At 36.4% G+C, this 22,108-nt stretch overlaps 3 protein-coding genes across 3 annotated transcripts; 1 reads left to right on the top strand and 2 right to left on the bottom strand.

Moving 5' to 3' along the window:
* Positions 1–1,331: 1,331 nt before the first annotated feature.
* Positions 1,332–2,372, top strand: LOC141657623 (uncharacterized). Its single transcript, XM_074464911.1, has 2 exons — positions 1,332–1,612; positions 1,951–2,372. Exons 1-2 carry the CDS (start codon positions 1,515–1,517, stop codon positions 2,165–2,167), a joined length of 315 nt encoding a protein of 104 aa, XP_074321012.1. The 5' UTR covers positions 1,332–1,514; the 3' UTR covers positions 2,168–2,372.
* Positions 2,373–3,921: 1,549 nt separating this feature from the next.
* Positions 3,922–8,298, bottom strand: LOC141657625 (uncharacterized). The gene is made up of 2 exons (XM_074464913.1): positions 7,924–8,298; positions 3,922–4,629 (listed from the first exon to the last, which is right to left on the bottom strand). The coding sequence occupies exons 1-2, from the start codon at positions 8,230–8,232 to the stop codon at positions 4,093–4,095; spliced, it is 846 nt and encodes a 281-aa protein (XP_074321014.1). The 5' UTR covers positions 8,233–8,298; the 3' UTR covers positions 3,922–4,092.
* Positions 8,299–12,232: 3,934 nt separating this feature from the next.
* LOC141657622 (hypothetical protein At1g04090-like) lies at positions 12,233–15,772 on the bottom strand. The gene is made up of 2 exons (XM_074464910.1): positions 15,323–15,772; positions 12,233–13,954 (listed from the first exon to the last, which is right to left on the bottom strand). The coding sequence occupies exons 1-2, from the start codon at positions 15,429–15,431 to the stop codon at positions 12,402–12,404; spliced, it is 1,662 nt and encodes a 553-aa protein (XP_074321011.1). The 5' UTR covers positions 15,432–15,772; the 3' UTR covers positions 12,233–12,401.
* Between the last annotated feature and the right edge of the window lie 6,336 nt (positions 15,773–22,108).

Here is a 22,108-nt window from a genome sequence, read left to right as displayed (position 1 = left end):
ACGTTTATACAATTCTCATTTCTCTTTTCTTAGCCTTGCGACGGGCTAATTTAGTAGTTTTGTTTGTCTTGTAAGATACTTTCTTTTATTTATTACATCGGTTTACTATTGTCGAAAAAAAAAACTACATATTTCACGAAATTAATGTTAGATCTACATAATAAGCGGACTAATCAGTGGTGGAGCCGGGTTTCTTACTAGAAGTGTATTATGAAAAAAAGGAACATATATATAATGTATTCCATTAGACCTAATATGTTATTGAACATATGTTTATTGTTTCTAAGTTTCTTTAAAACTTATAAATTACATTTTAATTTGTTGACGTCAAAACGCAAATTTTATGAGTTTATATATAATGTTTTTGAGTTATATTGTAATTTGTTGAGCTTAATGTTTAAGTGAATGAACTCAAAAAATTTATAAGAAAATGCGAAAACTTTATTATAAAACTCAGAAACTACATCTAGTATACTATACCGGATGTATGGTCTACTTAATGATGCACTCATGGAATCGTTCTTAGTAAAAGATTTCGTGGTGGATTGAAAAATTGAGTCATTCAAACATAAGGATCACAATTAGACAAAATACAGAAAAGAAGCGTTCACGTAATTGGGAGATTATAATTCTATGATCTCATATCAATTGTAAATGTCACTGATTCTTTCCGCAGATAGTAATTTTATTTTTTCTAACTTCGACCTAACCGACCATATGTCCATAGTCCATACCCCCTGGTATGTAGAACGATAGGCTAAGAGTCCAAGACATATACGATTACACTTACAGTACTAAACTTACGTTGGACCTTGGCAATTGACCAAATAGTATTAGATTAATGATAAGAAGTTGTTCTAACTTAATGAGAGCTCCCATGTTCGAGCCCTGGGAACGCAACCTTGTTAAAACTCACGAAGGAGAGCTTTACCGCCCTAGTAGTCCTACTCGGCTCGAATCCGGACTAAACCTAATCGTTTAGTACTCCCACCGTCGATATTATTTGTTTACCTATTTTGTTATATGATGATTCGACCATTTGTTTACTTTTTTAAATTAGGAAGATTTTTATAGATAATCTAATCATAGACATTCATTATATTCCACTTGTTATCCACTTACAATCACCACGTAGAAAAAGTTTCATCCCCTTTCCTTAATTTTTTATCAAAATCAAAGGTAAACAAATGGTCGGAAGAGTAGTATAGTACTTGTTGGCTTGTTGCATTGGTGTTGGGAATCCACGGAGGAAAGGCTTTAGTTTCAAGCACTGTGGTCTTTCTTTACTCATATATATCCAGTTATCCACCCCCTTATTACTTTGCCTTTGCCTTTGCCTTTCTATACATACATACATAAGATAAAAAGATTCCTTTGCCTTTTACCCTCTTTATAAATATCACACTAGTACATTATATACTCCTTACAAATAAACCTAAACTACTCTTGCATTACATTGCCCTTTACTCTCTTTAAAACCATACCAATATAAACACAATTAAGATTAAGATTTGATGGGAACAACATCAGAATCGTCTCAGCTCAATATCATAGTTGAGAGAAATCCTTCCGAGGCTCGATTATCTGAGATTGGAATCAAATCTTGGCCTAAGTATGTTACTCTCTTTTCTAATTGTGTTTTCTACTTGTCGAGTTATAGTCAATGGGTAATGTCTTCGTTTGTTGCAGATGTCAGCTAAATTATAGTCGTACATATGTTTGGTTACTTATTATTATAGGTTATATATTACCCTATCATACAAGATAAATTTGGGGTGCACATGCATTTGTGCACCCCCTTACAGATGAAGTATTTCTTATTTAGACTTGTGCAGTCTAAAGTCAAAAATTCCAGCTCCGTCACTGTTTATATCATATCAAGACCTCAAAAGTTGTAATAATTTTAAATGTGGTTTAATGTTTGATTAAAATGAGGATGCATGCATGCAGATGGGGGTGTCCACCAGGGAAGATAACACTAAAGTATGATGCAACGGAGACATGTTATTTTGTAAGAGGAAAAGTGAAAGCATATCCAAAAGGGTCTAATACAGAAGTAGTAGAGTTTGGTGCAGGAGATCTAGTGACAATTCCAAAAGGACTTAGTTGCATTTGGGATGTTTCTGTTGCTGTTGACAAATACTATAAGTTTGAACCTCCTTCCTAGCTAATTAATAAATCCGAGTAATAATGAGTTTTATTTTATTCCAACAAGTTTGGAGATATGTATGTATGTATGTTGCAATAGGTCTTGATGAGTGATGTTAACTCTTCAAATTGTACTAGTTGTTGTCTTATGTTCTATGTGTGATTTTGTACTAGTCTGTCAACTTGTACTCTACTAATTATATTCTTGTGTTAGCTCCTTATATTATTCTCTTTTGCCTTGTTATACACCAAATTAGAGTTCTAAGGGTCCTTATGTTGTGCAACATCTGAAACTTGTGGGGTTATTATGTGAAAATTAGTCTTTCAACATCTCAAATTAGTCTAACTTTTCCCAAAAAAAATTAATGTTTCATCCAACATTTTTATCGTCAACAATATTTGATAGCGGTCAAGGTGTAAAGGTAGATTGTGCACAAAAATTAAACTTGATGAGTATCATGTGCAAAATCTTAAATTCATAGGTACCACATGAAAAAGACCAAACCGTATGAATCCCGTGAAAATTTTCCGTTTATTGATTTATATTTTAATTCAGATATTTCTTATAAAGAATATAAAAACTGATTGGAAAACGACGAAGAGAGTGTAGATATAGTGTTGAATTAGGGCATTAGGCAAACCTCCTCTCCTGAAAATGTATGCTCATACAATCATATTTTAACAGCCAAACAGTGTATCATTCATGTGTGAGAATTTAGTTTTAGCTTTCTTAAGGATTAAGGAACATATTTAAATTTACAGATTTACTTTATCATGCACAATAATGCTCCTTTTCGAACTAACAATCAACACAAACATTAGTATATAAATTACTGAAACAAATTCTCATTTAAGATAAGTATATCAGTCTTAATATTAAAACAGGTTAAATATCAATGTATTAAGATTAGTAAAAAGTTTATTATTTATACAAGTAGAGTATTATATAACTCGTTTTATTCTTGAAAAAGAAGACGTAGTGTTTAGTGATGACATGCATGTACATAATGTGGAAGGATTGAACGTGTAAATTAATGGGAGTGTAGAGATTAGATGAGTATATGATGATTGGTGAAGATATGGTCAAAGTTGAAAGACGGTAGTAATAATAATAAAGTCGAAAAAGGCAGTGAAGTTGCATGTCTCGTCCATGCTACCAAAGTGAATGCCTTTTCTTTTGGAAATCATGTCGTTTAGTCAAGCTGTAGTTTTGACCAGTCAGCCATAAAGTGCGTTTTAAATCCTGTGTCTTCTCCTTACTTTGGTCTGGGTTAAGATAAGGTCGTCTACAAAAAGCACTCTTTCACCTTTACTTACTACTCCTCTATCTCAAATCTCAATGTATGCTTCTCACTTTCTGCTCTCTCCAATCTGTATCGCACGTGAATTCATCCCCTGGATTCCACTCTCCCTAATGAGTCCGTTTTTCTTAAGACCATTGTTTTTGGTCTGAAATAAGACGGGTGTAACATGTCATCATTTTACAATAAAATGTTGTTATTTTTTGATAACATGTTACCATTATTGTTCACATTATTTTCAGGGTAAAAAATGACACCTCTAGTCATAACATTTTGTGAATTAATTGGTTACATTTTTTTAAAAAATGGCAACATTTTATCCGTCTGACAAATAAGACCAAAAGTGTCCGTCTGAAATAAGAATTTGTGCTCCCTGATATCCACCTACTCTCTCTATATTCCCAATTCCCAACTGACGGTGGCGGAGCCAGCATTTGAGTTTAGAGGGCGAAAAGTTTTAAGGAGGACGAATGACTAAAAAAAATTAAAACTAAAAATTTCGAAAACTCAACCGTCGGGAAGAACAGCTACATGAGTTTTTGGTGTACAGGAAGAACATCTTGTATTACACACAACATACAAAAAGGATCATGGCTAATTGGCTTTAGAAACATTATTAACAATTGACAATTCATGCTTCAGATTACAGAAGGAACCTGGTCCATGAACCCAACAACGGAAACACAGCAATCAGGTACCTCATCAACAATGGCTTGTCTCGGTTTCGCCTTCTGCTCAGTTTACCAGACCCTATTTCTAAATTTTGTCGCCTGACCTCTCGACTTTGCCCCTTGCTAGAAAAGCTGCTGGTGGGCTCTACTTGTTCATCTAGCTCATCCCATCCTCCAAACCTCGGATCACTTTCCACACCTTTCTTAACTGAACTGCTATTTGCTGTCCTCCATGACTGATATCCTCCGCTTCCAGGTGATGTCCTGCTTCGAGCTTTACGAGCACCAGGCCTACTTCTAGACCTGGGACGAGGCCTGCGCCTGGATTTGTATCCAGTCCTTGAACTAGAGCTGGAAGCTGCGCTTCCACCCAATTTATCCATTACCAAGGAAAGAGCAGTTTGGCCCAGGGGGAGTACCACGGCCATCATTAATGAATTTGTTCCTGTCCCTCCTAGTAAGTTTGATATAATTACAGCTGGAACAACCCAACCAAAGATTTTCAACGCCTGCATTAATTCACCGGAGCAATAAGCAGAGCAAAATCCTTATCATTTTATAATTACACCAGTCATGAACTCATGATCAACAAGATATCTCGGATCCTAGTTAGTAATATAAATCTGAAGTAAAAATGTTATCACTATTCTCACATGTTCGGAAGTTTAATTTACATTTAAATTACAATCTTTTTTAAGCATAGTAACATACTACGGACTTACGGAGTAACATTTACTAATAAAAACAACCGGTAGAATGACCAGCCCAATGGGGTAATTATAAGTTAGTAGAAGGGCTAATGAAATGCATTTATTTCTAATTTAACGGAGACATATGAACAAAACTAACACTTCCTAGAGACTTAACATTTGCATTTATGTAATCAAAGGCAAATCAGTATGCGTGTAAGCAGCAGCAGCAGCAGCATCCTAGCTACCTTTATCTGAGATACCATGTATACTATATCCAGATCTCAATGTAAAGCCCTCGTGCTGTAAAAGACCCTCAAGCAATTAACTAGTGTTCACATACACAGAGCTCAAAGCTTCAAAAGCAAAACATGGATACTCAACCCTAACTATGATAACGTACTAATATGCAGATGTTTCGGGAGACCGGAAATGGTAACCTTCAACAATAAAAATAAGTCCCAGATGAAATGACTATTAAATAAGTCCCAGTATATCAAATAATGAAGTCACTTCTACACAAGCACCCATTTCCTTCTTCAAGGGTGTGTTTGGAGTGGGGAATTTGGAGGGATGAAAAATTCTTTGTTTGGTTAGCAAAATGGAGATGGAAGAATTTGGAGGGGAGCGAAAATGGATCGCTTAATTTCCTCCACCAAGGCAAATTATTTCCCCTCCAACAAAAGTCCAAGACGCCTCACTAGTATTGACTCATATAACATTCTATTAGACCGCCATTATCTTCAACGAGTTTTCAAACGACACATTAATACATTATAACTATAACATTTGATCATATCCACAAAATAATATTGGAACAAAATCGTAAATGAGCTTTAAACCCTAACCATACTGTCCTTCTCCATCTATAAGACTTAGGTGTTTTATGGAAGAATTGTATATTAACATAATGAATGTTACAGGGTATTTATAGTTTACATATGTTAGCAACTAAGGTAATAAGATAATTACAAAAGATAGTATTCCTATAATTACAATATTCATATAATCAATTAGGATATTTCCTAATTGAGGGAGATATGGTTAATACGTCCCCGCAAGATGGACGTCCGATGAGTAAGACCAATCTTGGATCGAAGTTCAAGGTGCTAGTGCTTGTGGAGAGGTTTGGTGAGTATGTCAGCCCTTTGCTTGCAACGTGCTGAATGCGAACTTGACCATGAAGCAATTGCTGTTTGACGAAGTGAAATGATAGAGCCATGTGCTTCATTCGAGAGTGAAAGACCGGGTTTTTGGCATAGAGGGTGGCAGAGATATTGTCACAAAAGATGGCGGGAGGGGTGGTAAGTGAGATGTTAAGCTTGGTGAGAAGGTTGCGGAGCCAGAGAAGCTCGGTTGTGACAGATGCGATGGCACGAAATTCAGCTTCAGTGGTGGAGAGAGCAAGACCGCGTTGTTTCTTGGAAGACATGAGACTGGATTGCGGCCTAGGTAGAGAATGTAGCCTGTGGTGGAAACAAAAGTGTCTTTGTCACCTGCATGATCGGCATCACAAAATGCATGAAGACGGGATGGGGAGTCTCGATATAATTGGAGGCCAATGGTTTGAGTCCCTTGCAAGTAGCGAAGGAGACGCTTTAGCGCAGTGGTGGTGGGGTGATGTAGGAATTGAGCGAGACGATTAATGGCAAAGGCAATGTCGGGCCTAGTTAGGGATAGGTACTGTAGGCTACCAACAATAGCACGATAATCGGAGTGGTCATGAATGGGTAGGTGGTCTTCACGAACCAATGACGGAGATGTAGTCATGGGTGCCGTATTAGACTTAGCATCAATCATTTTGTACTTGGTTAGAAGATCGTGAATATACTTGGATTGGTTTAGATAAAGGCGGAGAGAATTATGTGCAACTTCGATGCCTAAAAAATAGGACAGCGGGCCAAGGTCTTTAAGCGAGAAACGCTGGGACAACTTGTCAATGAAGTAATGTAACTGGGTAGGGTGTGATCCAGTGACGATAATGTCGTCAACGTAGATGAGCATGTAAATGAAAGTGGTTTGTGTATGTAGAATAAATAGAGATGAGTCAGAGATAGATTGTTTAAAACCATAGTTTAGGAGATAGGTGGTTAATTCAGTGTACCAGGCTCGGAGCCTGTTTGAGACCATAAATGGCTTTGTTTAATTTACAAACATGATCAGTTTTTGTTTGATTAACGAAGCCAGGAGGTTGAATCATAAATACATCATCAGTTAACTTGATTTGGAGGAACGCATTATTGACATCTAATTGCCTTAGCGACCATGAATTAGTGACAGCTAAGGATAGAACGGTTGTTGGTTTAACAACGGGACTAAATGTTTCATTAAAATCAATACCGGGTCTTTGATGGAATCCCTTAGCGACAAGACGAGCTTTGCTTTGTTTAAGGGTGCCATCGGGGTTAAATTTGTTCCTGTAAACCCACTTACATCCTATGACATTTTGAGATGAAGTGCGTGGAACAAGGGTCCAGGTTTGGTTTCGTTCAAGAGCATCAAATTCTTCTTGCATGGCATTTCTCCATTGAGGAAGAATAAGAGCTTGCTTGACGGTGTTGGGTAGAATACCATTATGGAAGAATTGTATATTAACATAAAGAATGTTACAGGGTATTTATAGTTTACATATGTTAGCAACTAAGGTAATAAGATAATTACAAAAGATAGTATTCCTATAATTACAATATTCATATAATCAATTAGGATATTTCCTAATTGAGGGAGATATGGTTAATACCATCTACCATACTAATTACTAATAACCAAACAAACATTATCCTATTGCCTAAAGGGCTTCCGCAAAATAGCAGGACCAAGGCTGATATACTAGCCTTACCCCAGGCGATTATTGGGATAACCGATAATGATAATTGCGTCGAGAATTGCATCAAACGAATGCTAATTCACACCCAAAAAAAAATGCATTTTTTTCTTCACTAACCCATGAATCAGGTAGTCAGTAGCTTCACTGAAAATTGAAATCTGTTACTCATAACCATTGGGAGTATAATTTCGCAAACTTATAAAAACTCAAGCAATATATACAAAATTCTTACATCAAAAATCAAACTTAAACAGCATAATTACTCAAAAAGGTGAGGTTTTTTATACCTGGAAAATCCAATCAAATGGATTAGAATCTTCAAAAAACCCAAATTCAAAACCTTCATCGTCTTCATCATCACTATCACTGTCATCATCGTCGGACCACCAATTTCTGCGCTTTTCTCCTCTGAAATCGTCATCGAAGTCGAAGATGCGCCTTCGAATGGTGTCAGAAGTTGTTCTTCGATTAGGTTTAGAAAAAGATGAAGGGAGAAATTGGGGATAAAACTTGGGGGAAACAAGGGGATATCTAGGGTTTATCGGGGGATAGTTAATTGGGGATGCAAATAAGTGGAAGAAGTGAGTGCTCCCCATAGGTGTCCTCCCATTTCCTAGGAATCTATCCCTTATTTTGTGTAATTCTATTGTAACTTCTACGTTGATCAATTGTTGCCACTTGAGTTTAGTTAGTAAATTACTAGTATTGATCCCGCACAAATGCGCGGTTTTTAGATAAGAATATTAGAGGAATTAATAATTATACTATTGCTATTTAACTCCATTTGAAACTTAATTATAAAATTTACTTTTAATAATTTTGTATTAAGAGTTAGAAAAGAGATTGTTCAACACTTTTACTTCGTATAAGATTGTCGGTTTTACTGAAATTATTTTATTAACTATATCCATTGAAGGCGTTATATAAACAATTAAAAAAAGTAACCAAAATTTAAGTTTTCATATTGTATGGAGTAAAGATGGATATTAAGTTAAAGTGTAAAAAAAATATCATAAGTAAGTTTTTCTTTTTTTAGAAGTAATAACAATTTATGATACTCTCAATCCGTAGTACGTTTCTATGAAAAGATAGAATAATGGAATTAATTAGAAAATGTTTCCTAACAAAATGGTATTGGTCTTAGTGTTTAGTTTAAATATAATAATAGTAAAATATTTATATCACATTGTACATATAATTAGTGCAATTTCATGTATGTAACAAAATAAGAATATCCCGTTAATATGTATGTGCAAGTTAAAAGAATATTATTCCCTTTTTTTTAATGGCACAGAATTGTTTATTGTATGAAATTAATCAGTATGGTCCATTTGTAGATATATATATATATATGATGTTATGAAGCCCATTTATAGCTTAAGTCGAAATTAATTAGGATGGACCAGTTGTAGAAATGATGTTATGAAGCCCATTTATAGCCTAATTCATTTAGGTGGGAAAACTTTAGAGATCTCTTATTCTTTTAGTTTAAGGGGGATTGGAGGACGTTGCTAAATCGATTAGTCGATTAAGCGTTGTAATTAATAACTAGTGTAGATCCCGCGCAAATACGCGGTAAATATAGGCCTTTTAATTTTTAGTGTATTAGTTATAGATTTTAGATTTATATCTCGCGATTTTTTATAAAAAAAAATAACTAATATTAAAATTAATTAAAAGAATTGGATAATTCTATGAATTGTGTTTTTTATGAAAATATTTTAACTACATCAAATTTTTTAAAAAATCTTTTTTCATCACGAAATTAACAACAGGAGAAACAGTTTTTATGTATAGATTATTTTAAATGAAAAATTAGTTTAATAAATGAAAATCTAATTTGCTTCCATATATAAGTTTGAGCAGTGTAGGGAAAACTTTAGAGAAGTTGTATTCTCTTAATATATAGGAGGATTTATACTTTTAAAATTTGCACCTCATTAATATTTATCAGTATACTCCATTGTATTTTTATATGAAACAAAAAAATTGAAATGGAAAACTAATAAAAAAAATTATTTAAGTTGTGAATTTTTTTTAGTAAATATTTTTTGTCACGAAACTAATATTAAGCATGTGTCAAGCTATTCTCTACAGTAATAATTATTGCATTACTGAAAAATTTAGCAACTTATACTTTATAATTTAATATCAATTTTATTTTATTTTAATGAAAAAATCATAATTATGAATTTATTTAAAAAATTAGAGTTTATTTATAAGAATATATTCATTTAAAAGATAATAATTTAATGAAAGAAAATTTTATTTATTACCTTATTTAGCTAGATGTTTTTTGGAGGGAAAACTAAGAGAATTTTTATTCTCTTAGTAGTATGGGGGGTGATGGGGGGTGATTTTAATTGAGTGTTGTGGGGGTGATGGGGGTGATTTTAATTGAGTTTTGCATACAACATTAAAATCGTGAATAACAATTTACGCTTTATTTTTAGTTCCTTACCATCAACGTTCAAATTGTTGATACAAGGCTACAAAATTAACGGTTTACAAGTTTATTAGGACTTTAATGACGTTGGATTATAAATATTATGTGGAATTAAAACCGTTTCATTTGTTAACTATGGTCGTCTATGGAGTAGTAAACTTTCATATTTTTCATATGTTTTATTATTTTCCGATGAAATTTTTTTTCTACAATGATAGAGAAAGAAAATTTTTTGTGCTACTCCGTATTTTAGAGAGAATAGAGATTAAACAAGTATAATGGAAATGTATAGTATCAACAAGCCATCTTAATAAATGTAAAGAGTGAGGAGATAGTCATCCAAAAAAAATCAGTTATTGCAATGCATCTACATTTCAAATGAAATAAAAAAAATTATAAATAATACTCCCTCCATTTTCCTATTTTTACCCCTATTTGCTTTATTGCGGTCTCCAAAACGCCATTTTGACCGTATTTTTCGATGTCTATATGTTATTTTTTTGCTTGAAATATTTTTTCGTGAAAGATGTCTTGATATTAATTGTAAATGTTTTAGTTTTATAAATAAAGTTTTTATTCTCCAACTTATTGACGGTCAAAGTTCGGACAAAAAGCAAATGGGGTGAAAATAGAAAAATAGAGGGAGTAAAAAACTTGAAGATCGAGCCAGGACAACTATAGAAATACACTAAAGATTTTATAACGAATTAACGATGCAGTCTTGGGAATTGAAATTTATTAGAGATTTAGATAAAAGTAAGATACTCACTTTGCCCAAGTCTCCAACAATTTGCTTTCATATTTCAAAAAAATTCTTCTCATAAAAAATATGAAAAATAAATGATTGAAATGTAAAGGGTGGAGTATCATATAGAGGAATATATGCTATTAACATTAAAATAGAATAACAAGGTAGATATTGTGAAAGAATATGGATAGAAGTGATAGAACTATAGAAGATATTATGAATTCTAATTTATTGGCATTGATAAGTCTACAACAACACAACTTTATAGTCCTCCACTCTCAAATCGAAGAATTCTCCATATATGATTGATTTGTCTTAATTTCACTATAGATCCAATCCAATCCAAAAAGTATTATTCTAGATGCGCATATATCTCTAGCTTTTCTAGAACTATATACCCAATAATCCAAGAGCATAATTGGTTTCACGACTTTCATCACTCTCTTACACTATATTACCACTTTGAAACTTTACTTTGTTGCATGTTATGTATCGACACGATATCTTAATTACCTATTTTCGATGAATAACGTGAACCTTTTCACAAAATAACTCGTGACAAGGAATAGAATCATATGAAATTCCACATGGCACTCTATTTTTGCTAACATCCCTTATCAAATACTGATACGAATTTTCCATTGTAAAGAGAGCAATAAAAGCGATTTTTAATGTTGACAAGTTTTAAATTAGTGGGAGACGGTGTCTCATGAGACCTACTGATCAGTCGGATGGTGAGTACTGCCACCCAACTAGGAATTCTCCTGCTTGTAGATGAAGCTATATAATTATTTATTCCGAATAAAGACACTCACTCACTAGTCACTCCACTTAGTGCTACTTATACGAGGCCTTACTTACTCAGTCTCCAGCACAATTCTTATTCTCCTGAAACCTGAAAAACAGTTAGAATTACAGTTAGAAAAATAGCATTAAGTATGGAAACTCTGCCACCAAGAAGAGGACAGATTAAGCTGAGGATCATGGGTAAACTCGTCCAATCAACAGCTAATCTTGTTCACTCCAATCCCCCTACTAACTCCCCTGATTACTGTCCCAGAAGTGGCTATAGTTCAGACGCGAATATTCATCGTGAATCCAAGTCCTCCGTCATGGCTGTCAATGGAGAGTACTGTCCCAGAACCGGGGTTAGCTCCTGACTCGAATCCTGATTGACCGCAGTCTCTTTTTCTGAAGTTGATGTGTCCATGTAGTTGTCCTTTTATAAGTATGAGTTCCTTCTACCTTTTTTATTCAGTTACCGGTTAGTTTTGGACAAGAATGTCTTACTGTAAGCCATATGTTACATACGAATGCGTGTTTTAGGTGTCAGGGAAAGTTTATGTTTGTGTAAATGACATGTAATTTGTTCATGTGGATGAGTTTTACCTCTGGAGACTAGTTGAGTAGCAAAAGCTGGTCTTTCATCTTGTTCTTACACAAATATAACAAGGATTGCTACTAAATCGAGAAAATTAGCGTAGACCGTTACAAGTGAATTCGTAGATTTTACATATGAACTGGTATAGTATTTTACAATCCTGCACTCAAGGAGAGCAGTAATCAACTAATCACCATCTCTCGTCTCCAAACCAATTATCCTTCTCCTTAGGCCCGGTTGGTCCTTCTTCCCCACAAAGTTCAGTCGGAAACAGCTCTAATACATTCTCCATTGAAAAACGGAAAATTCTCGGGAGGTGATTAATTACCTTGTCTATTTCAGAAAACGCGTCATAAGTAACAGTTGGACCCCACTCTCTCATGTAATTAACCCAACACGGTTCCTCAACAGCATTTCCAAGATACTCCGCGGCAATGATCTTGTACTTCGTACTAGAGTCCACGAAGAACTTGCTTTTATCAACATCATTTCTAACACCAATCCCCAGCTTTGATGACCCTTGTATGTACGTTCCCGGGTGAGCATAACTGGCATGTCCACATTTGGAAGCATAAATAATTGCCTTGTTTCCATTTATGTATTCCAATGTACTTGCATCCACCCACCTACCACCACTGTGTTCAGAGCAGTAAATGCTCAATAACTCTCCGTTAAAATTACTTACCCGAAGAGTAAAGTGTTCCCAGTCACCGACATGCTCGCCAATACGATTCAAAGAGATATTAGTCAACCCAACTTTAAGGGTTGCAGGACCATTGAAGGGGCAAAATATCCACATAGCAATATCCGTGAAAGTACCACCAAAGGCGGGTTTTACATGAACATAAAGCTCTGCGCTCTCCAAGTTCCCACGTTTGAGTTGATCCCGTTTGTCATCATTATTTGGCAAATCTATCCAAAATTTCCCATCATTGAAGCCGCCCCGAGGCAACAATGAGCCTTTTGAGTCAATGCGTTGACCGTCACTTTCGCCATCCTTGTACAGGAGTGCCCCGTTATCGAAAAACCACTGTACTGAAGAGGGTAAATATATCTCATCAGGATGGAAATATAGAGTTGGTCCATAGTGTTGTATAATGGCGTGAATTTGACTCAAATTAGGCATCGCGTGTAGCGAAGGATCTTGATTTCTCAAACAAGCTGTGGTTAGGACATCATATTCAGCAGTCATATATGAACTGCAAAAAAATGTTCCCACGGAAACCCCTCTACTAAACATCCCCCTTCTGCAAGGTCTCGAGCTCCAAACCCAAAAATCAGCGTCAGATATCAAATCACAAGCTTCACAAGAGTCGGTCAAATCAACTCGAACACATCTAATATCATTAACAGAAGGCTCAACTGGTGTATTGGTGACCAAAAATCCCATAGCTCTATAGCCTGTTGGAGAGTTAGGTAACCATATATAGCCAGGTCCATGGTGTTGAGAATCAGCGCTCCAAACCAATGAGTAATTCCGAGGTTTCTTTAGGGGAGGAAGATCTAATAACTCGTATTTGTGTAATTCCCGTGCTACAAGAACAAATCCTCTCATGGGAAGATCTTTACATTGACAATAATGACCAAGGCAAAAAAATCCATCTGGTATTCCCTCAGGACTATAGAATGTCACACCTTTTGGTTTACCACGAGAAGAGCTCAAGCTCCAAATACTTTTGAATGTGCTAATTTGAGCTACCTCTAGTTCTCCAAGGCATATTTTACCCGTAGCAAAACCGTCACCTGAGAAGTAAGAAAGAGGCATTGATCATAATCCACAATGGCGGAACAAGAATTCAAGAATATGGGACCGTTAAAAGTCTACTATCGATTGGCCAAAGATTTGTCATTTAGTAATATTAAACGTCATTTGTCCAAAGACTTGGCAGGTCTCGACATGCCAATGTCTTTAAATGTGGCTCCGCCACTATGACTAACATATATTACAAGTATAAACTTCTAATTAGCTGCATTACTAATCTAATACAGGATATGAACTTCTAATTAATCCTGAAAGTGTCACCATTATCAGGAAAATTCAACATCAACTCGATCATTATCAAGACATTGAATTAGTGATAACCATCTTGGAATAGTATGCAGCAACTAACATATGAGATTGAGACTGCCATAAATGTGATTATGTGAATTCGACGATAAAAACAAACATACATCCAATCCAGTTGGGATTTGGCATATTCATAAGGGTCATTATCATCAGAAACAAATTAGAATACAAACACTATGTTTGAAAATTAAGAGTAGGTATGAATTGACCACAGGAACTCTAATTTGTCATGTTAGCTAAAGATGAACATCAAAAATCTAATGATTGCACACATCATTGATTGTACAAAATCTAGCCATTTCAAGTTCGTCATCGCCCCCAAGATAACCGAATCAAGGAGTTGATAAATTTAACCAACGGACACTTCCATTGAAAAGAATACCAAGTAATAGTTACAATTTTATACGGACGCGCATTTTACAAATTTGAAGCTGATGAATGTTGAAAAAATTAATGGTTGCACTAATAATACAAAATTTAACCAAATTCATTATGGCAACCAGAATCACAAAGGCAAGAACTGACGGAAACATTTAGATAATGTTAAAATAAAATAATATTACTAAATCAGACAAGATAGCATTAATCTTATCTTATTTTTATTTTTATTTTTATTATTATCTAATTGCCTAGATTTTGGGAGATAATATTATCTAAGCATGTCAGAATTTGTCCCTTAAAAATGCAAATCAAAAGGCAACAACAGAAAAACACCATGGAATAATGTAATCAAGCTCAAGATCATTGAAAGATCAATACTTTCACCAAATTCCATTGATTTTCCACTTAAAATCAAATCTTAAAGCATGAAAAACTAGAACCCATGATGGTAAATCGCAGAAAAGTTGAGCTCTTTCAACACATTTCAGTCATTTGTCAATTGTCACTCAAGAACCCTCAAAAGCTGGCAAATTCAAAAGACCCAGAAGAACTTTACCCCTGCAGTCTCGATTATTTGTTTACCTTTTGAGACGTATTTTAATCAAAGGTAAACGGGGATGGGGAGTCGTAAAAAGAAATAAACTTTAGGTAAAAGAAGATACCTTGGGGCCAGTGTGGAAGAGGTGCAGGTAAAGAAAATGGGTTTGGTATTGAATCATGTTCATGTAACTCTGAGACTTTGTTCCAGTAGAAACAGTCACACCCCAACATTCTTGAATTTTCAAAAAACAGAAGAATATGACAAATAAATTGTACAGAATATTTTGTTACAAATTCAAGAATTTGGTAGAATTCCCACTAACAAAAACAAAACCCAGAAACAAAAATTGCATGAATTGGCCTCTTCTTCCCTGGGAGTTGGTGACTAACTAAATAGTGTGGGAAAATGGAAAAAAAATGGGAATATAATTTGAGATTACCCACCAAAATTTATAGTTTAATTAATGAGGTTTAGAGATTTATAGATCACATGAATTATGAACAAGGTATATGATTTTGATTAGGTTGAGGAATTGTGATTTGTGAAAGAGTAAAGCAACCAAAATAAAATTAAAATTTAAAAATTTAAAGTGGTTGCTTTTATGGTTGCTTTTGAGTGTGTGATTTATTTTTATTTTTATTTTTTTGAATCATAGAATTATACACGTTTTATAAGTGGAATATACTTTTCCGTTGCCACTTGATAGTTGATCTGGCCCCAATTTGCCGAGAAAAAGGATTAGGATCTGAGTTAATATCTGAGACCTTGTAGTTGTGCACTATATATACATTTTTTTTCTGAGCATATTACCATTTATAAATATAGTTTTTGAGCAACATTATATTTTTTAGTGTAATGTTTTTTGTAAATGTGCTCAAAAACTTTATACTAAATTTTTTGTAAATGTGCTCAAACCACCCGGTGATGATTGGGCGCATGTTTGGACGCGGAACGATTTGTGACAGATTCAGTAAATTTATCGTCAAGTGATTGCTCAAACACCGATGTCTACCTCTTAGTTGTCATCTACGTGTCCGATACTGGTCGTTTTGACAAGAACTAGAGTACATTTTAGATGGAAGGCCTAAAACCGTCTTCATTTTCTCGATAACCGTTAAATCCCGAGTCAGAATGTTCTGGAATGTTCCGGATATTTCTATTCCATATTTTATAAATATTTCACAATCTTTTAATCTTTGGTGAACAATTTCCCGTAATATTCATACAAATATTAAGGAAGACCAAATTAATCCGTTATTCCATAACTTAAACACGGAAATCTTTCTTCCGCAGGAGGAAACCACTTGGGAATAGACGGCCAGCCGTTGCGTCTCTTCCAAGAGACGCAGATGGATCATTTGCGTCTCTTCGTGTCCTTTTCTGCGTATGTTTCGTATCTTTTCGAGATTCACTTCCAAAGTCTCTCCGAAAACCCTATTCCTTCACGTGATTAGTATAAATAGGAGCCTTCGCTCCTCATATTTCTCACGCGAGTGTCCGCCCTTCTCTTCTCCCTTTGCATTCTAGACCACGTTCTTACTTTTTGGCGTCTACGTGCTTGAACATTCGACCACGTAAGCTCGGATCTTTCTGAGTACCAGCCTCGTTTGCATGACCGACCAATTTGACCAACTCCACATCAATCAACTTAATTAATCTTAATCGTTTTCCTCTTACAAGAACACTTTCTTTACATTCGAGTCGAGCATCACTAATCGATAACTTAGTTCATCTCGTTTCGTCAAACATGTAAGTCTGAGGGTGTATAATCTCTCTTTTATTATTGTTCTTTACTTTTTGTATCATTAATGTAAGGTTTATGTCGAAAACATCTCTTAAAACCGATTTATAAAACCTCGTTTAAAACCCTTTTTTCGGATTATCAGAAGGTAACCGTCGAGAAAGGACGCAAAGAATCGCCTGCGCCTCTTGAAGGAGCGCATGCTCGCCGCGCCTCTTCGTGAGGGGCCGCAGATTCTCGCTTCCTTTCTTCTTCCAAATCTCGTAATTCGTTCGTTTTATTTGTTTCGTTTGTTTTTGCTAATTCTTTGACATACAATCATAATCGTCTCACATGTATATCATTTATCATTCATTAGTATATAATTCATCGTTAAATCCGACTTAAATCCCTTATAATCTCATATTTGCGGGTTTTCGTCATTAAACTCAATCCGAGTTGTAGGAATTCAATTCGTTCATATTGAATTTCTGGAACTCGACCTTTGATATATTTTCATCTGTCTATCGTCATATTCATCGCATATTCGTCATTAATTAGTTCATCATTAATTCGTCATGTTCAACCTAATTAATTCACCTATGTCACTAATCAATCTTTCATTCATGTAAATAATTCATCTTAATTCCGTCTCATCCATGTTTTATCGCTTTTATGACTCATTCGTATGTAATTAATTCATTAAATCACTTTCATCCGAGTAAATATCGTAATTAACCATTAAATTCACCAATTAATATTAACAATTTGCAGTTTCGGTTTCACAGCCAGAACTCACTCTTGGAACAGACGCAGCAGCAGGACTGCGCCCCTGCTGCGCCTGTTCCAGGTTGATTTCTTTCTCTGAACTTCCGTTCTGCCTTGACCTGATTAATTAGTCTACGTATAATTAACTATTAACCGTATTATCGCCTAATCATCTGTTCGTTGATTCATTCTTTTATTCTTTTTCTCAATTTATCCGTTTTAAAGGTATTTTCGACATAAATCGCTAAATCCATTGTAATTATTGTAATTTTTATTATCGTAATTTTCCTATTGTATTTATCATTGTATTTTGTATCATTTGTATGTTTTCACATGTAATTGAATCTTAAATTCCTACTTTGACTAAATTGTTTGCTAATTAATTGTTCACCGACTTAGTTAAATCTTCACATGCTAGGATTAAAACTTGGATGTTGCATTGCATGCATATAATCGACGATATATCAAGTATAGACGATTTCCCTAATCATTAGTAGAGGCCGCTATCGAGACGGGCGGGATTAGGTGTTCGATCAAAAGAGCTTCCTAATACGTACCCTCACCCCTTACTCCAGATCTCTGTGAACATCCGTGTTCATTGGCGTCCACGAGAGTCATTCTAGACATAGAATGCTAAGGGTAACGATTTCTTAGTGTTCATGTCACTACTTTGTGTCTTGACATGACACGAGGTGTTCGAACGGTTCCAATTTCCCATAAAAATTGGTGGCGATTCCACAAATGCAAACGCTTGTTTCCCAAGCGCCCCCGTGGCCCATGTCCACAGTTTGGCGACTCCGCTGGGGAATAATACACTTACGTGTAGCCAAAAGGGTGAAACTTGAACAAGGTTAGGGAATAGTTTGTATAAGACAATTGTCGATTTTCATAACTCGGTCTTCCTAGATCGTTTCATTCGGCCTTCCTAGGCCCAACCCAACCCATTCGACCAATCGTCCCGTCTAAACGGTCCTAATTCTTATTTGGGTCTAAGGATGGATAACGATTGACGTCATCCATACCATGATGCTTACTCTTGTTTGTATCAAGGACCTTCACTACTTGAGGAAATGGACTAGGAATCGGCCTTACTCTTGTTCGGTACGAGCCTCTCCACAGACTTCGGGTTTGATTGTTCGGTATGGCAACCCACCCTTTAAACCAAAACCGTTTTAAATGCACTCAACATCCCGTTATAATGCTTGTATAAATGTTTATACCTTACGTGATCACCATTTTTAAACAAAACCATGACGATTTTCGTAAAAAAAATCAAAATCCCTTTTTAAATGAAAATTTCGAAGAGGCCCATGATTAGCGCAAAACCGAGTCGAAACTCTGTCCGTTTGTCGAGTCAAAATTCGGGTCCAAGCCCATTTCAAAACCTCACTTCGAGTCCACTCCTACAACTACACTATAGTTGACTAGGATACCCATTTTCAAACCTTTGTCTCTTCTTCAAAACTCACTCGACACAAGTGGCACACACCCACTTCACAAGTCAAAACATTTCTTCTTTTAGTAAGTGTGTTAGGATGGTCGATCGTGTTTTGATTCGTCGTCGATCTCTTATCCAGTTTCCAAGATGCCTGAAACAAGTGACGCAAACTTCAATCAACTTCAAGATGGTAATGATCGAATCCTAGCCACACTAGCTCAAATCCAAGTTACCCAAGACCAAGTGTATGATCGCCTTGACACCATCGAAGGCCGGATCTACGCCGTAGAAACGAGGATTCCCCCTCGGGAAAGTGAAGTTGTTGATGACTTCGTGAATGACTTCAGGGAAGAAAGCTCTCCCATGGGTGTGACTGCAGCTGAGAAAAGGCTCCAATACTTAGAGGAGCAATTGATGTACCTTAAAGGGGATGACATTTATAGGGAGAATAATCGCAAATATGAGGCCGTCAATTCCAAATTGCCAACCAACTTCAACATGACGGATATCCCTAAATTCAAGGGGCATGAGAACCCTTTAAACCACATCCGTGCCTTCAAGGATTACATGTCTATCAAAGGCATCAAACCCAAGATGTTCTTAAGGATCTTTCCTTCATCTCTTGACACCATCCCAAAGCAATGGTTCTACTCTTTAGAACACAAGAAGATCGCCACTTGGGAAGATGCCGCAATCGAGTTTTCTAAGCAATATGCGGATAATGCCGAGATCCAAGTTAACATGCGCACTTTAGAGGTTCTTACCCAAAATGACAAAGAAGGATTCACCGACTTCCTAAATAGGTGGAGGAAGACTAGTACCCAACTAGTTGAACGCCCCAATGAGGCTACCCTTGTGGAGAAGTTCGTCGATAATCTCAAACCCATCTATGCCAATCATTTGAGGTACCAAAACATCAAAACTTTCAAGGACTTAACCGTACTAGGAACAAGGATTGAAGATGACATCCGTAAAGGGCTCTTGTCCAAAACGGTAGGTCGAGGATATCAAGGCTCAACAAGTCGTTCTTACGGCTCCACTAGCAAGACTGATGAAGTTAACCTTCTTGAGCCATCCAAGAAGAATACCCCACCAAGGAAATTCACGAATCTTGGGGACACTTACTCCAATGCTCTAAAGAGGTTAATGAAGCAAGGCAAACTCCAACCCATAGGACCTACTCCCGAACCTGAAAAGAAGTCCAAGTTCTGGGATGAGAACTCATACTGTGAATACCATAGGGGTAAGGGAAACGACAAAGAAAATGGTACAAATTGAAAAATGTGCTTCAAGACATGATAGAGGATGGTCGACTACCAATACCGCCGGGAGGCAAACCCAATAACACTCAGAACCCTCTTGGGATTCTAGTGATCACAAGTGAAGAATCTACCTTAGATTGTTCACACCTCATTTCTCCAATTGAAGGTGAGATCTGCGCGATCGAAAATGAAGGGTTCTACTCTACCATTTCCCCTACCATTGCCGACTTCATCACATGGGCAAGGAGTGTGGATAGGCAAGTTTGGGAATTAGAAAATGTGGTGACAACTTTACATGACTCCAATGCGGCACCCAAAGAACATGCCCCACTAGTCTTTTCTCAAAATGCCACTATGCAAGAAATAGTCGCCGTGGTTGACAAACTAGTAGACCAAATCACACAACTAGAAGACGAAATCATGAGAATGAGGGAACTAGCTACAATCAATGGAGTATGGGCCGATGATGACGAGGACGAGTATCTCATTGAAAACTCCCTAGTCAAAGAAATAGTCCAAAATGGCGAAGACCACGATGTGGATCACCTAACTCGTTCGGGGCGTCCATATAAAAATACTACTCAAAACGGTCCAACCAACGTTGTCACACCAAATGATAACGAAGATGACTCCACTGATCATTTGCTCAAGCAATTACAGAAGACAAAGGTCGATCTTTGTCTCGACAACTAGTAGCAAGCTCATTCCCACATCGCCAAGCTTTACTGCAAGCTTTGGCCAAACTAAGTGTAGCACATAACTCCACGCCCGACGATGTAGTCAACTTGGTCTTCCAAGAATCACCGAAGCTAAGTAATCCTATTACTTTCTCAGACGAAGATTTGCCATCCTTTGGCGCTAGTCACAACTTGGCACTTTACATCACCGTCATTTGTCTAAAGAAGAATGTGCCAATGACCTTGGTTGATGATGGCTCCGCGGTCAACGTCATACCCCTCAAAACGGCATACAAATTGGGCATGAAAGAGTCGGATTGGACCCCTACCAATCAAGGTGTTCGCGCATATGATGGTTACACGACGAAAGGTAGTAGGACTCGTTAACCTAACCATAGCCACATGGCCAATTGAACGAAAGGTTAACTTCCAAATAGTGGACATTGAAGCTTCCTTCAACATACTTCTAGGAAGACCTTGGATTCACGCTTCCAAAGCGGTGACATCCACCCTTCATCAAAAGATCAAGATCCCACTAAATGGCAAAGTGGTGACGATCACTTCGTCACCCATCAAGGCAATAATCGAAAAGAAATCAAACAATCAAGTCCTTGCGGATCCAATATATGAGCTTGGGGGCTTCCAAAGCATAAGCGTCATAGAAAGTGAATTGGCACCCTTATACTACGATCCCTACTCCAACTTGGTGGTCAACTACATACTCAAATCCCAGGGATACTTCCCTGGAATGCCTTTGAACCCTATCCGAAGAAACACCTTCGCACCCTACAAGAAAGGTAACTCAAAAAGAATACCACTTGGACTAGGGTACAAACCCACTAAAGAGGAAGTTCTCGAGATGCTTGCTCAAGTTCAAAACCGTAAGTACGTAGGAGTCCAAATGCGACCCTATCTCCCTACCCTAAACGGATACTTCGTTAAGGAAGGAAGTCTGGAACTCTTTCACGAATTTCCCGAACCTTGGCACTATCTCGAAAGGAAGCTAGCCGGAATCGAGATCTTTCACGATTGCTACTTCATT

Source organism: Silene latifolia, chromosome 5 (genome assembly GCF_048544455.1).
Source record: "Silene latifolia isolate original U9 population chromosome 5, ASM4854445v1, whole genome shotgun sequence".
In the NCBI taxonomy this organism is placed as follows: Eukaryota; Viridiplantae; Streptophyta; class Magnoliopsida; order Caryophyllales; family Caryophyllaceae; genus Silene; species Silene latifolia.
This window is presented reverse-complemented; position numbering and strand designations above follow the sequence as displayed.

What these genes read in the sequence shown, in the direction of transcription:
- LOC141657623 (XM_074464911.1), top strand. Translation starts at nt 1,515, where the DNA reads ATGGGAACAACATCAGAATCGTCTCAGCTCAATATCATAGTTGAGAGA. An exon ending in GGAATCAAATCTTGGCCTAA is followed by an intron (nt 1,613 to 1,950) that starts GTATGTTACTCT and finishes GCATGCATGCAG; the next exon opens with ATGGGGGTGTCCACCAGGGA.
- LOC141657625 (XM_074464913.1), bottom strand. Translation starts at nt 8,232, where the DNA reads ATGGGGAGCACTCACTTCTTCCACTTATTTGCATCCCCAATTAACTAT. An exon ending in CATTTGATTGGATTTTCCAG is followed by an intron (nt 4,630 to 7,923) that starts GTATAAAAAACC and finishes GAATTAATGCAG; the next exon opens with GCGTTGAAAATCTTTGGTTG.
- LOC141657622 (XM_074464910.1), bottom strand. Translation starts at nt 15,431, where the DNA reads ATGTTGGGGTGTGACTGTTTCTACTGGAACAAAGTCTCAGAGTTACAT. An exon ending in TCTTCCACACTGGCCCCAAG is followed by an intron (nt 13,955 to 15,322) that starts GTATCTTCTTTT and finishes CTTACTTCTCAG; the next exon opens with GTGACGGTTTTGCTACGGGT.